The sequence below is a fragment of the Mus caroli genome, chromosome 2 (genome assembly GCF_900094665.2).
Source record: "Mus caroli chromosome 2, CAROLI_EIJ_v1.1, whole genome shotgun sequence".
Lineage (NCBI taxonomy): Eukaryota > Metazoa > Chordata > Mammalia > Rodentia > Muridae > Mus > Mus caroli.
Window position 1 is genome coordinate 63,749,297 of NC_034571.1, and position 16,181 is coordinate 63,765,477.

The 16,181-nt window shown below is 41.0% G+C and overlaps 1 protein-coding gene across 1 annotated transcript in view; it reads right to left on the reverse strand.

Annotated features, from left to right (window-relative positions):
• Positions 1-3,456: 3,456 nt before the first annotated feature.
• Abcb11 (ATP binding cassette subfamily B member 11) overlaps positions 3,457-16,181 on the reverse strand; it is a 97,988-nt gene continuing 85,263 nt past the window's right edge. Inside the window, exons 25-28 of the mRNA XM_021182286.2 lie at positions 14,639-14,836; positions 11,685-11,891; positions 9,115-9,261; positions 3,457-5,093 (exon numbers count right to left, since the gene is read on the reverse strand). Of these exons, the coding sequence (XP_021037945.1) occupies positions 4,893-5,093; positions 9,115-9,261; positions 11,685-11,891; positions 14,639-14,836 (753 nt within the window). The 3' untranslated portion in view covers positions 3,457-4,892. The remainder of the gene's footprint in view (positions 5,094-9,114; positions 9,262-11,684; positions 11,892-14,638; positions 14,837-16,181) is intronic.

Consider the following 16,181-nt stretch of genomic DNA (forward strand, 5'->3'; position numbering starts at 1 on the left):
TTAAATAGCTAGAACCTATCTCCAAATTCAGAAATAAAAGTAAAACTCATTTTAGAATACCTCTTGATATAAAGGTCTATTTCAAGGTCATTTCAGGATAAAATCAATTAGTTTTCTTCATATTTATTCTTCAATATCATTATTAATAAAATTCTGTTTTAAAACTGTGTTTATTCATTCTTAACAATGACAAAAAACTGCTCCAGGGCCTTCTATAAAGTGAAATGTGCCTTTTTCTCCTTTAGTGAAGAGGTTGAGAAAAGTAACCAAGGCTGATGAACTAGCTGGTGACTATACAGGAATCAGGCTCAGTCTTCTTGTTCTGCTGTGGAAGTGTGCCATAGCCTTTGTCCAAGGATGGCTGCCTGCATCCAGGCAAGAAGGGAGACAGCTGTTTTTCCCTGCTTAGACTAAATTTTATTTAGGAAGAGAAAACCCACACAGAGACTAGTGCCTGTGTTTCATAAACCAGACAGGATTGCCTGACCTTCTCTAGCTGCAAGAGATTCTGAAAAGGTAAAGACATTCTAGACTCTGGAATAGAGAAAAACAATGTAGCCAATGAACAGCACCTGCCATGATGCCTTCATATCTAACAAGGAATGTACTATTGTATCTGTCCTCTACAACCTGCTGAGCTCACGCTAACATAATTAACATAAGACTCTGTAATTTACAAAATACTTTACAGTCATATTGAAATAATTATTGGATTTTTCAACTTTTGTGAAAATTTAAGACCTTGCTTATCTGTACTTTGATTCTATACCTCATAGAGTGGAACCCTATACTCTCAGTTAATGAACACAATGTTTTTGTTGTTGTTGTTTTGTCTTTGTTTTTTTTTCTTTTTCTTTTTTCTTCTTTTTATTTTCTTTTTGTATTCTTTCATGGCAAAAATGTCCACATTAGTAACTATTGGGATTTTTTTTCCTGTTTCATCTTGAGTGGAAATGTCTCTTTTTCTACAGATATTCTGTTGCTCTTAGATTTATCTCTTTGCGTCTGAGAGTAAGAATTGCACCTGAATTATAGAAAGGAGAAAACTCTCAATTCCCCAACCCCCTATATATTCCTCTTTCCTTTATCAGGCACATTTCGTCCTAACTCTGATTTATTCGGTTGAGTAGCTGCATCCCAGCAGCTACCCATGCCAATCACGTACACCCTGATTACTAATTATGAGCCTTAGGATACCATACAACTCACTAATGAGCACATTTTAATGCTGGCCAGTGCTAATTAGATGATAATCATGTGCATTATTTTATTTACAGTCTATCCATTTAAATTAATTGGGCATTTACTTGAACACAGTTTGAAAGAAATTGAAATTGGGTTTAGTTGTTTATTGAAGTTCCTTTCACTTGCCATCTCATGCAGGTGATATTACTCACTTGTTCTCAAAAATTCAGGAAAAAAAATAGAAATAAATATAATGCCTGTTTTACAGCGGTGCCTGTGTCTATGCAAATTGATCTCAAAGTGTGCATGGAAACAGCAATGAGATTCACAGTTCTTTTTAAAATCTCTGCTGACATCTTCCTGTGGCCTGATTACTGAGAGATTTGCATGCATAAGAATGCAATATGTGCATATATAATCAACCAAACCCTTAGGTAAATGTATGAGATTATATCCAAAGCCAACCCTGGGAGAATGTTCTGATTATTTTTCTGTTTTTAAAAAAATAACCTTTTAAAAAATATATATATGTATTTCTTTAGTGTGCATATATGTCCGTGTATGCACACACATGTGTACATGCATACCCACAATCACCTTTGTGCACATACACATGTACCATGGCATGTGAATGGAGGTCAGAGAACAACTTGTGGAAATAAATTATGGTTCTCTTCTTCTACTATATGGGATCTGAAGATCCAATTCATGTTGTCAGCTTGGCAGCAAGTGGCTTCACCCACTGAGCCATCTCACAGATCCATTGGTATTTCTTAAGATTGAAAGCTTAAATTTAACCCTTCAAGAATAAATGGCAAACGATTCTTAATTGGGATCCAATGTATTTTCCTGTACTAGGGCACCATATCAAATATTTCAGGCTCCCACTTGTAAAAGAGGACCCCATTGCTGAAAGCTGCATGTTTGTGGGCAGCTCTAAATTGCAGGTGTTCTCTGGCTGAGACACTTTCTCCCATGCACATGCAGAGCAGACACGAGCAGTTAGAGTCCGAAAGGCTTTTGGACAAAAGAATCTGCAAGTCAATTGTATCATTAGGTTTCTTCTACTGCTGTGTGATAAACACCACATCCAGAAGCAACTCATTCAGTCCGTCCATTCCCTTTTATTGATTACTTAGAATTACTTTATTTAAAAAGACAGCCTTGATCCACTCTTGAACGCTCCACAGATACCTTTCTAAGAAACAGGCAGCCTCCCAGCAAACAGCCTGTCCTCGAAAGATGCAAGCCTAAGCAAGTGAGTTGCATCCTTCCTGGTTCAAGAGTTAAGGATGAGCATGTGTCACTTATTCCGGCAGTTCTTTTTCCCTGTTCTTTTCCGTAATTAGAGGCATCCCCCCACCTTCTGCAGACTTCCCCAGCATGGCAGCTTTCAGCAGTTCCGGACCTTGCAGGTCGACCTGCTAACTCACCTTTGTAGTTATTTACCAGGAAACCCTGAAAGACAAATAACAGCAGCAACAATAGTATATTCCAAAATATCTCAGCTCAGTCTTCCTCTGTAGATGGATATTCATTTGTTGAGCATGGGAAGATGAAGTGACAAGCAGGATGGACGTGGTGGTTGTGGTGGTGAGAGATGGAAGGAGGGGAGATGCTCAGTATGGTCTGTGTGAACCAGGCCCCAAGCCATTCTGAGATTCAATTTTTTTTTCTATTTTTTTCTTTATTTTTATTTATTATGTGTAAGTACACTGTAGCTGTCTTCAGACACTCCAGAAGAGGGAGTCAGATCTCCTTATGGATGGTTGTAAGCCACCATGTGGTTGCTGGGATTTGAACTCCGGACCTTCGGAAGAGCAGTCGGGTGCTCTTACCCGCTGAGCCATCTCCCCAGCCCCCGAGATTCAATTTTTTAAAATTTCTTTTATCCTGAGCTTTTTTGGTGCAGGCATGTGTGTATATGTGTGTGTGTGTGAGTGTGTATGTACGTTTGCAGATGTGTGTATGTGTGAGTATGTGCATGTGTGTTTGTGTGTGTGCATGTGTGTGCAGATGTGTATATGTATGTGTGTGTGTATATGTGTGCATGTGTGCATGTGTGTATGTTCATTTTTGTAGAGAGACTGAGTTGGTACACGTCGTTGAGCTTTATGATACGATAGTGTGTGGCTGGGAAATTTTCCTTGCTATTTCCTAAGCATCAGATGGCCTCTCATTTTATACTGCTGTATTTTGTATTGTTTTGTGACACCAAGACCCTAAGCCTTCAGTATGTAGTGGTATTCTGAAGAAAATGACGAACATAAATGCTTTTCTACTATGTTTTACTGGATTTCTATGTAACAACTTAAGAAGCTGATGCATTTACATTCCATGGGTCCAATTGCTTGAGCCAGGGTCCTTCTTTGATCTCCTGCCAGATGAGGGCGGCTGTGAGATTTTCCCTTCATCTCTAGTTTTATACCCAGTCCTTTGAGGCTTGTATATGACTAACCCCTTCAGCGTATTTTGTATCCCTTCGCTCAAACCTGCCTGTGGGCAAGAGAAGCAGTAGCTAGTGTTCTTCTGGAGCTGAGGAAGGGCTGCCAGCCGGCTGCAGGAGTAGGCTGTGCACCTGAAAAATCTACACAGGCTTTCAGCTCATTCTTCTAACTTTGGGCCCATCTGCCCCTCTGCCCCCTCCTTCCAGAAAGTCCCAGAGACTTTTGCATCATAGCCTTTTCAGGGGTCTATGGTAGGAAATAGGAAGCCTGTAGGCTTTGCCTGGCTAACAGATTACATGGAAATTTTCTCTTGTCTTCAAAATCTATCGCTACGAATTTAGTTCATATTTTTTCTACGTTATTTTGAAATTTTTCTTTATTCCTGAGGCTGCATGCCTTCTGTGATACCATAAGAAGTGGTATTCTGAAGAAAATGACAAACATAAATGTTTTTCTACTATGTTTTACTAGATTTTAATGTAACAACTTAAAATTCCGATGCATTTTCATTGCTTGCATAGATTTCCTAGGAGTAAGGGACATCAGGTGACATGGTGGCAGGGAATGAAAAGTAGAAGCCCTGGTAAAGAGTCCCTGCTCCACACTAGCAGATCCACTGTAGTGTATCGTGACAGTAGCACCCTGAGCCTTCCGTCTAAATCATCACCCCTGACTGTCAACCTCTACTTCTCCTTATCTCTCCTTTGGCCTCCCTGAGCCTAAGAGATTCCAGAATGGGAACATGTTCCTCTCCCTACTCACGGGTGTCAGAGGTAAATACATTTGCTTCCCTATAGAAAACAAACAAACTTTTTAAATTAGAAACTACCAGCAGCCGCAAGTTCTTAGCTCTTGACCTTGAGCTGGCTCAAACAGTTGAGTCCTGATTACAGAGCAGACTCAGTATTCAAGGAGCTCTCCCAAATGCAAAAGACAACCCTCTGTCCTAAGGAGGACTCCATGCTCTCTGTCACCAAGTCCTTGATGGAGACAGGGACCAGCTCCTACCCAGAGTAGCACTGAGTGATAGATAGGCAGCTGCTTGCCCTTGGACTTGGTCTCACAGTGACTCTGGGTTCTCTCCTTCCTACATAGACATTTCAAACTGAGATTATTACTGAAAGCCACACAAGATTAGTTTGGATGCCAGTGGATACTTCTGTCTGTAAAGCATTAATAATTCTCTGTAGAGCTATGACAACCCGCAGCCCTCCTGTGCTTGGCACATCATTATCTGTATGTAAAGGTCTTCAGTCAGGGTCAATTAATGGGGGCTCCCGTGATGACCAGCTTGTAGTAGGCCCCCTTCTGGTCCATCAGTTTCTTATGGGTCCCTTTTTCAATCACCACTCCTTGTGACATGACGGCGATGATATCTGAGTTCTGGATAGTAGACAAGCGATGAGCAATGACAATACAGGTCCGACCCTCTCTGGCTTTGTCCAGAGCAAGCTGCACTGTCTGTGGAAAGAAGATGGGAAGTCAACACAGACACAGGGTTGTTCCCAGCCCACCCCTGGGAGAGGCTATTGAAAATACCACCTGAGTAACTGTGTACTTGGTGATAACTCTGAAAGAGTGGTGACTTATACAGTACAACCATGCTTTATTGAAATTGCAGCCCCTGGGCTGAGAAAGTTCCGTGAAGCAAGACTGAGCCGAATATCATGTCACTACGCAGTTCCACAACAATGGATTGTCTTGTTTACTAAGATAACACCAAGGAACAAAACAGGGCAGTTAATCATTTGCGACACTCCTCCTCACCAAGGGCACTTTAGCTCTCGCCAGAGTGGATTCTCCTGCTTAAAGATGTAGATCATAAATTCTGAATTCCTTAGTTGTTCTCCCAATTACCTGTTCTACTGTGGAAACTCCACTTGGCTCCCGCCTCCTTCTAGGTCTTGTGTACAGACTGCTTATTCTGTCATAAAACTTGAACACTATCAAACATGTTATGTTTTACAGGTGATCTAAACTGTCATAATTTAAGAAAACTAACTATTTTCCTTTGAAAAGTATCATTTAACCTAAAGAATCTTAGAGAACAATTATTTAAGTTTTTTTTTTTTAAATTGGAGTGGCCCATTAGTCTATTATTTTAGATCATGTCTTTTGCTTCTAAAACGCTGTCTGTTTCTACTATAAATGAATAAGACAAGTGAAAAATTGTGTCATTTTGTACGTACAAAGCTTCCAGCAAAGACTCATCTCTAGTAACCAGGGAGTTTAGAAGATTAACACAGGTAATGTTCCTTCTGTTTCTATTTTGTGGAATAGTTTGAGAAGTATTGGTATTAGGCCTTCTTTGAAGGTCTGTATGATGGTTTGTATATGCTTGGCCAAGGGAGTGGCACTATTAGGAGATGTGGCCTTGGTGGAGTAGGTGTGTCACTGTGGGCATGGGTTTAAGACCCTCATCCCAGCTGCCTGGAAGTCAGTCTTCCACTAGCAGCCCTCAGATAAAGATGTAGAATTCTCAACTCTGCCTGCACCATGCCTACCTAGATGCTGCTATGCTCCTACCTTGATGATAATGGACGGAGCCTCTAACCTGTAAACCAGGCCCAATTAAATGTTGTCCTTTATAAGATCTGCATTAATCATGGTGTCTGTTCACAGCAGTAAAACCCTAACTAAGGCAGTCTGATAGAATTCTGAACTAAAATGATCTGGCCCTGGGCTTTTTTTGGAAAACTTTTAATGACTGCTTCTATTTCCTTAGGGGTTATGGGACTGTTTAGATGGTTTGTCTGATAATGATTTAACTTTGATACCTGGTATCTGTCTAGAAAACCACCCACTTCATCTAGATTTTCCAGTTTTGTTGAGTATAGGCTTTTGTAGTAGGATCTGATAATTTTTTTTTTAATTTCCTCAGTTTTTGTTGTTATGTCTCCCTTTTCATTTATGATTTTGTTGATTTGGATACTGTCTCTGTGCTCTCTAGTTAGTTTGGCTAAGAGTTTATCTATCTTGTTGATTTTTTTCAAAGAACCAGATCCTAGTTTTGTTGACTCTTTGTATAGTTCTCTTTGTTTCTACTTGGTTGATTTCAGCCCTGAGCTTGATTATTTCCTGTCTACTCCTCTTGCGTGTGTTTGCTTCTTGTTCTAGAGCTTTCGGGTGTGCTCTTAGGCTGCTAGTGTAAGCTCTCTCCAGTTTCTTTTTGGAGGCACTCAGAGCTATGAGTTTTTCTCTTAGGTCTGCTTTCATTGTGTCCCATAAGTTTGAGTATGTTGTGCCTTCATTTTCATTAAATTCTAAAAAGTCTTTAATTTGTTTCTTTATTTCTTCCTTGACCAAGTTATCATTGAGTAGAGCATTGTTCAGCTTCCATGTGTATGTGGGCTTTCTGTTGTTTTTGTTGCTATTGAAGACCGGTCAATCTTAGTCTGTGGTGATCTGATAGGGTGTGTGGGATTATTTCAATCTTCTTGTATCTATTAAGACTTGCTTTGTGCCTGATTATATGGTCAAGTTTGAAGAAGGTACCATGAGGTGCTGAGAAGAAGGTATATTATTTTGTTTTAGGGTGAAATGTTCTATAGGTATCTGTTAGATCCATTTGGATCATAACTTCTGTTAGTTTCACTGTGTCTCTGGTTAGTTTCTGTTTCCATGATCTGTCCATTGGTGAGAGTGGGGTGTTGAAGTCTCCCACTATTATTATGTGAGGTTCAATGTGTGCTCTTTACCAATCCTACATCCAATAGAGGGCTAATATCCAATATATACAAAGAACTGTAGAAGCTAGACTCCAAAGAACTAAATAACTCTATTTTAAAATGGGGTACAGAGCTAAACAAAGAATTCTTAACTAAGGAATCTCGAATGGCCAAGAAGCAACTAAAGAAATGTTTAACATCCTTAGTCATCAAGGAAATGCAAATCAAAATGACCCTGAGATTCTACCTCACACCAATCAGAATGGCTAAGATCAAAAACTCAGGTGACAGCAGATGCTGGCAAGGATGTGTAGAAAGACGAACACTCCCTCCATTGCCAGTGGGATTGCAAGCTGGTAAAAACACTTTGGAAAACAATCTGGCGGTTCCTCAGAAACCTGGATATAGTTCTACCTGAAGAGCCAGCTATATCACTACTGAACATATACCCAAAAGATGCTCCAACATATAACAAGAACACATGCTCTACTATGTTTATAGCAACTCTCTTTATAATAGCCAGAAGCTGGAAAGAACCCAGATGTCCCTTGACAGAAGAACGGATACAGAAAATGTGGTACCTTTACACAGAGGAGTACTACTCAGCTATGAAAACAATGACTTCATGAAATTTGCAAGCAAATGGATGGAACTAGAAAATATCACCCTGAATGAGATACCCAGACACAAAAGAACACACATGGTATGTACTCACTGATAAGTGGATATCAGCCCAAACGCTCAGAATACCCATATTACAACCCACAAACCATATGGAGCTTAAGAAGGAAGACCAAAGTGTGGATGCTTTAATCCTACATAGAAGGGGGGACAAGATAATCACAGAAAGTAGAGGGAGGGAGGGACTTAGGAGGGGGAGGGAAAAAGGTGGGAGGCAGGATCAGGTATGGGAAGGGACAGGAGAGAAGTACAGAGAGGGTCAGGAAATTGAATAGAAATATGTAGCAATGGGGGATGGGGAAGTGGGGTTAGCTACTAGAAAGTCCCAGATGCCGGAGAAGGGAAAGCCTCCCAGGACCCAATGGGGATGTCTTTAGTCAAAATACCCAACAAAGGGGGGAGAGATCCTGATGAGACCACCTCCAGTAGATAGGTATGGCCCCCAGTTGAGGGATGGGGCCACCCACCCATCTCAAAAATTTTAACCCAGAATTGTTCCTGTTTAAAGGAAAGACAGGGACAAAATATTGATCAGAGACTGAAGGAAAGGCCATCCAGAGACTGCCCCACCTAGGGAACCATCCCATCTGCAGACACCAAACCCCAACACTGATGCCAAAGAAGCACTTGCTGACAGGAGCCTGGTATGGCTGTTTCCTGAGAGGTTCTGCCAGCACCTGACTAATACAACACAGATATTCATAGCCAACCATTGGACTGAGCCCAAGGACCCTACTAGAAAAGCTAGTGGAGTGACTGAAGAGCTGAAGGGGATTACAACCCCATAGGAAGAACAATATCAGCTAACTGGACCACCCAGAGCTCCCAGGGACTAAACCACCAACCAAAGAGTATACATGGAGGGACCCATGGCTCCAGATACATATTAACAGAGGATGGTCTCATCTGGTATCAATGGGAGGGGAGGCACTTGGTCCTGTGGGGTCTTGATGCTCCAGCGTAGGGGGCTGCCAGGGCAGTGAGGTGGTGAGTGGGTGAGTGGGTAGAGGAGCACCCTCATAGAGGCAGGGGGAAGGACAGATAAGATGGGCGGAACCAGGAAGGGGGATATCATTTGAAATGTAAATGAATAAAATGATTAGTTAAAAAAGAAAGAAAAAATTAACACAGACCTTTTCACTTTCTGTGTCTAGGGCAGATGTAGCTTCATCCAGTAGCAAGATTTTAGGATCTCGTACAATGGCCCGAGCAATAGCAATGCGTTGTTTCTCCCCACGAGAGAGTTGAGAGCCCTGGATCCCAACATTAGTTTCATATTTCTAGAAAAAGCATAACAAGTTTGAGAGCTACAGACAGCCACTGCTGTTTGGAGCCCACATCAAGAACTCTTCTATGAATTTACATTTTTTTCTTTTCTTTTCTTTTCTTTCTTTCTTTCTTTCTTTCTTTCTTTCTTTCTTTCTTTCTTTCTTTCTTTCTTTCTTTCTTTCTTTCTTCCTTCCTTCCTTCCTTCCTTNCTTTCTTTCTTCCTTCCTTCCTTCCTTCCTTCCTTCCTTCCTTCCTTTCTTTCTTTCTTTCTTTCTTTCTTTCTTTCTTTCTTTCTTTCTTTTAACTTAGAATGATTGGCTCCTGTAAAATATAACAAATCTAGCTAGAAATATTCAATACATGAAGTTTGTGCTGGGCAATGAGGGAAGTTATTCCCATCTCTGCATTCCTTTAAGGATTATATTTTTTGATCTCTTCTTGTATCCAACTAAGATCCCACATAGGAGATCTTCTTTGGTTTGAAATTCTTTGATTTCTAGACTTTTATCCAAAGATCTTTTACAAGATAGGCTAATCCCAGGGGAAGAGAGGCCTTCAACACCTCTCTGGTTGGCTCCTTCCCTTGAAAGAACATTCTGGGACACCCGTCTTGGTTTGAAGTTATACTCTGTTGATTACTGGTCTTCTGAACATCAGCAGCTTGTTAAATGTCTTTGAGCTACAAACTCACCTGCAAAATGCAGTGTTAGTACCCAGCATACATATTTACTGTGGATTTTTTTGTTGTTGACAAAATTAGTAAATAAAATGTCTCGCTAGATGCCTAGCATGGCTAAGTTAAAAATAATTAACATTCATACAGTATTTAGTTTGCATCAGGGATTGAGCTCTTCTTCTTCTTCCTCCTCCTCCTCCTCCCCTACCACCACCACCACCACTTCCTCCTCCTCTTCTACCTCTTCCTCCTCCTCCTTTTTTATTTTTAAGACCGGTGACAAGGTCTCACTGTGTAGCCCTGTGTGTCTGGAATTCTCTACACAGAACAGGATGGCTGCAAACTCTGCCTGCCTCTGCCTCCCAAGTACTAGGATTAAAAGTGTGCTCCACCACAGCTAGATAATTACTTTAAGGGTGATCTTTTCATAGTCACACACATGATATTCTTTAGATTTTATACATTATAAAGCTGAGGCATGGAGAAGCAAGACAATTGCACAAAGACAGATAAGCAGTAAACAGCACATGAGAAAGTTAACAGCAGACTTGATCTAGTTGATGGTTCTCTGTCCTTGTCCATTGCTGTAATGTGCCTGCCTGGATTTCCCTTCCTTGCCTCCTGAAAAAGTTCAACTAAGCCAGGAGAACCTTAGAAAAATCATGATTTCTCGAATTTCATAGGCACCGTACATTTTATTATCACATTGTAAAATGTCTAAGGGCGCTTGCAGTAGGAAAATGCTGCTTTGATGAATTTTTAGAAAATCTTCTTTGCTTTTTTAGGCAATGCTGACAAGCACAGGTATTCAAAATATTCTTTTGTTTTTTGGTTTAGGAACTTCAGTATGCTTGCTAGTTAGACTGGCCAGTTTAGAAGTGGGAGTTGAGCTTCAGGCTCAATGAAACCTATGAAAGAGCAAGCCAGCAAACAAACAAGGATACCCCAAGTCCAGAGTTTGCAGACATAATCGTCTACAATGAAAGGGGATTTCCAAGTGGTATTTTAAAAAAATAGAGTGGAAAAGGCTATAGCCTTTAGCTGAGGCGTCACGTTTTAATTTTTCTTGTCATTAAACAACCACCAAGGGAGATTCTCAGTGAATGGGAAAAATGCATAGCGGCGGAGCCTGCCAAATTCAGACTTGGCTCTGGAAAAGTGAAAGGCATCAAGGCAGATGCAACATATCCCCAGCACACACAATGAGAGGAAAGGATGGACATCAGTTGCAGCAGGAGCTTCCTTTGTGTGGCTATTTATTTTCTGACCCCAGGGTTTCATGCATGCTCGGCAAGAGATCTACCAGTAAGCTATATCCCTAACCTTTGACCTCCATGGCCTCACTTTAAAGTTTTGGGGTTTCTTTGCCTTTTGCAGATGGAATAGACAATATCAAGTTGGATAAGTAGGTATCCCCAAACTACGCACTAAGGTACTAAACAGATAAGCTTACATTCAAACCCAGGTTTAAACCTCTGGATTTGTTTCTACCAGGCTACATTAATGCTCTATGGGTATTGTTTTATATGTAATGAATTCCACAGCTTCCGTTTTGTTTGACAATATAATACTTTGTGACATATGGAGATAAAGGACATTTGTTTTACTTAAAAGACCAAGGTAATACAAGGCACTGGGAAATAAACGGTGTTGTCTTTGAACCTCTGTCTGAACCACAGTCCTGATGAGTTTTAGTATCCCACGCCTCCAAAGCCCTGTGTTGTTCTGTAAAGAACAAAAAACAACCTTGGTGCTTACCTCTGGGAGTGACATGACGAAGTCATGCAGCTGAGCCTGCTTTGCGGCAGCTATGACTCTCTCTACGGAGATCTCTTTGGTGTTGTCCCCATACTTGATGTTGTCCATTATGCTACAGTCAAATAACACAGGCTCCTGGGAGACAATCCCAATGTTTGAACGGAGGAACTGAACATTGACTCTTTTGCTGTCGTGACCATCTATCATCTGCCAATAGAGATGACAAGGGAGGACACAACATTTCAGCACTCCAGCAGTGACTGAAGTTCTTAAACAGATGCGTTAGGTGCATCTGTTTAAGAGTGAACATCCTCAGAGCCCCGGGACACCAATTGCACTGCCTGTGGAACTTGTTTCTGACAGCTATGCCATTAAACTTGGCACTGATTACTTTGCTGTTTGGATGTTGGTTTTTTTTTTCCCCTAACTGTAGCTCCATGGGTATTATATAAATGAGAGAGAATCTTGGGACAGTGTTTAGTTAAGAACAGAATTCTTGTGGCTTAGCATAGCCTAATCTGTATAGAAATGCAGACTTTTTGTATTCTGAGGCCTTGGAATCCACCTAGAGAAGAGGGGGAGGAAAGAAAGTTGGGATCCGGGAAAGTGACAGACAGATGCGATTATGACATGAGGATCAAACCTATGCCTTTGGTTCTATTGACATTATTCTCTGGACAGCTGAGATAATAAGTCCAGGGGAAAATTTATTTGGCTACTTAGTCACAATCACACATGAAACCATCCACCAGGAGGCACCGCACAAACGTTTTCTGTCCACTGTATGATGAGAACACAGTGTCTGTTTCCTGGGGACTCACAGTCCAGAAGTCAGGGAAGCTCAGTCACAAAATCAGGACTATTTAAGTCGGTTCACTTAAGATTTCTAAGAGTGCCTGGTAGTGGTGGCACACACCTTTAATCCCAGCACTTGGGAGGCAGAGGTAGGTGGATTTCTGAGTTTGAGGCCAGCCTGGTCTACAAAGTGAGTTCCAGGACAGCCAGGGCTACCCAGAGAAACCCTGTCTCCAAACCAAAACCAAAACCAAAACCAAAACCAAAACCAAAACCAAAACCAAAACCAAAACCAAAAAAAAAAAAAAAAAATTCCTGAGTCCATCTCAAACATAAAGTAAATCTAACTTATTCACTGTAAAGTATTTGTATGAGTTCAGAAAAAAAGGCTATTTTAAATAATGTGATCAGGACATATTTTTAGATACTTTCTAAGCAATGGATAAGCAAACACTATTTTTAAGGGGTAGAGGTAAAGCAGAGGTCACTTACGCCTGAGGTATTTCCCATAGTACCTACACAACCTAATAGTTACCCAGACGCTGAATTTTTTCTAATTCTTGTATATGTGCTATATAATAACCATTTAGGAAACAAAATATGTTCCATGTTCCTGAAGCATCTCCCATAGACAGTACTGGATACACCATAGATAACTAATTAAATATCAAACTTACTATACCTGCATTCAGTATCTTGTCAAAAAGCAAAGAGGATTTTCAAAAATTAATTAAATCAGCATTTTCCTATTTACAGTATTCACAGATCCATTTTATAATGAGCTTACAAAGTGTACTGTGCTCTTAAATGCAAGACATCATAGAATGATTGCTTTCTTTTGGTCACCAGAGCATTCAGTGTGTGCATTCACAGAAACACACTTAGCACACATGCTGATGCTGGAAAGATCCAACATGGTGGATTGGCCCTGCAGCAGGTTACAATCACCCTGGACAATAGGCATGACAGAGCTGATGGTTTTGGGAACCTGAGCCCTCTCCTTTGTATGGGTCAGATCTCTAGGACAATGCACTTCCTAGGTTTATCCATCACCAAGACCTTTCAAGTACTTTAAAATCTTCACACCTACAATCAATAACAGCAATGGTAATGGACCACAGGTGGATCGATCCCTACCCCTCGTTTGCATACCCTCCTGGATTCTACTGATATCTGCCTGCTTCTTTTCTTTGCTCTATGCAGGAGAACCTCACCTTTCTCTCAGCATTTCTCTTGCAGTGAAGTTCACACTATTCAGGAAATTTAGACAGGGTATTGTAAAGGGACTGGGGTATGTGGGGGGAAGCAGGTAAAATAGAGAAGAGTCTCAATGGCTTGACTTTTCACTTCTTAAAAACAAATTGGCAGAGAGTCCAGTTAAATCAGGAGAACAGAAAACCTGAGATTTAGGACCTAGGAGTCATGATTTACTGGAAGAGTTCAAAACATGAAGTGGTTAAGAGCCTTTGAGTGAAGAACTCCAGAGAAATCTTACTTTTTATTAAAAGTCTTTGTTACTTGATTATACAGTCTTGTGAATATATTACCAAGGAAGAAAGGGGAAAAAAAAAACAGGAAAAGAGAGAAAGAAGGACTTAGAAGAGTAAACAATGAAGTCGATCACCAGTGCATCAACTATCCTTGCCAAGGCTTTGTCAAATTGAGTTTATCTAGTCAACCGTGAGCTTCTCCGAACAGGATTGTGTCAAGCCATTCATGCCTGCTTCCTTGTCTTGCTTCCTTCTCATTGCGTCTCCTGTCACCCCACTTTTTCCATCCCTAGCCATTAGTTTCCTGATTAGTCTGCACTTTCTGCTCCATTTACCGGTAAGTGACCGTCTCTCAAATACTCTCAACTCCAGCTTTGCCATGTGCCCAGTTTTCTTGCCTAACTGGTCAGCAGGCCATCTGGAACTGGGAAGAATATACTGTTAGAAGCTGTGGGGTAGAATGAGGTCACTCAGCAGGTGATGGAAAGGAAAATAGCCACAGGGGTAAGTGTCCAACGCAAACGTTTTTTTAGTCTGGCAAGGTGTGGCCTGGGAGACTACTTAGGGGTAGATCTTACGTAGAAAACAACGTTCTCCTTTTCGTTCTCGAAAGCCTTGCCCCACTTACCACCGTTCCCTGATCCCTCTCGAAAGCCTTGCCCCACTTACCACCGTTCCCTGATCGGGATCGTAGAACCGTTCCAACAGCTGGATGCTGGTGCTTTTACCGCACCCACTGCTCCCAACGAATGCCAGCGTCTGCCCAGGATCCACAGATACCGAGAGTCCATTCAGAACTTTGATATCAGGTCGAGAAGGATATGTAAATTTACAGTCGATAAAATCAATCTTCCCTTGGAAGTTGTCCTGTGGATGAGAAGCCTGGAATTACGCATGTTCCTACGGGAGCCTAGGACACAGAAGGTGCACCTAACTGAATACAGGATATGCATTAAACAAAAAGAAAATATGCATTATCGGGACAGCAACTCAGTGGGTGACATTCTAGTCAGGCATAGTGGTTCACACCGGTAATCCCAGCACTGAGGAAGTTGAGGCAGGCAGATAGTAAGTTCACTGGAGGCCAGCCTGGGCTACACAGGGAGAGTCTGTCTCAAAACAAACAGGCAAACGAATAACACCACAAAATGGCATTTTCTTTGCAGTGCTGGCAGGTGTAGAAATAAGACACATAAAGAAATTAAAGACATTGGTCCTCTTTTTTTTTTTTTAAACATCCTCTTCTGAAACTTTCCTTACCACCACCCATTTCTTATATTAAACAAATATAAGAAATATATACAAATAGCAACAGATAAGGTATCATGGAAACCAGCTAGTCTGAATGTTATCACATTGCTCTTTAAAATAATGAGTTAAAAACAAAGTTGCTTGGAGTCTGTGCCACACAGATGAATATTTCAGTAAGGTTCAAACTATCTGGTGGATAACTGAATTAGTTTCCATTTCCTAGCTTCTGTGACTAGTACCACAGTAAACATGGCCACAAAAGCCTCTCTTGTAGTATGCTGACTTCAGGTATGGAGACACCAAAGAATGGTGCTGCTGACTCATACGGAGGGTCTATGCTCTTTCTCTCTCTCTCTCTCTCTCTTCCTGTTTGAAAAGGAAACTATTCTGATTTCCATAGTGGGTGCCCAATTTACATTCTTACCAGCAGTGAAAAAGGATTCCTCTTTCCCTACAGCCTCTCTAGCCTATGTTGTCATGTATGCTCTCCATGTTGGACATTCTGACTGGGTGATACAGTCTTTCAGAGCATCTTTAATTTGCCTTTCTCTCATACCTAGGGTTGTCAAATGTATATTTCAAGTGTGTTTTGCCATTTACATTTCTTCTTTTGGGGACTGTTGATGAATGGGGACTTTAGCCCATTTATCGTTTACATGATTTGGTTTGGGTAGATTGATTATTTACAATTCTTTTTAGATCCTAGTTATTACTCCTTTATTGGACGGATACGTGGGAAACTTTCTCTACCCACTCTATAGTTTGTCCACTCTGGGAGTGCTCCCTTTTGTGCAGAAGCTTTCTTTTTTCTTATTTTTATTAGGTATTTTCTTCATTTACATTTCAAATGCTATCCCAAAAGTTCCCCATACCCCCTCTCACTCCCCTACCCACCCACTCCCACTTCTTGGCCCTGGCGTTCCCCTGTACTGAGGCATATAAAGTTTGCAATACCAAGGGG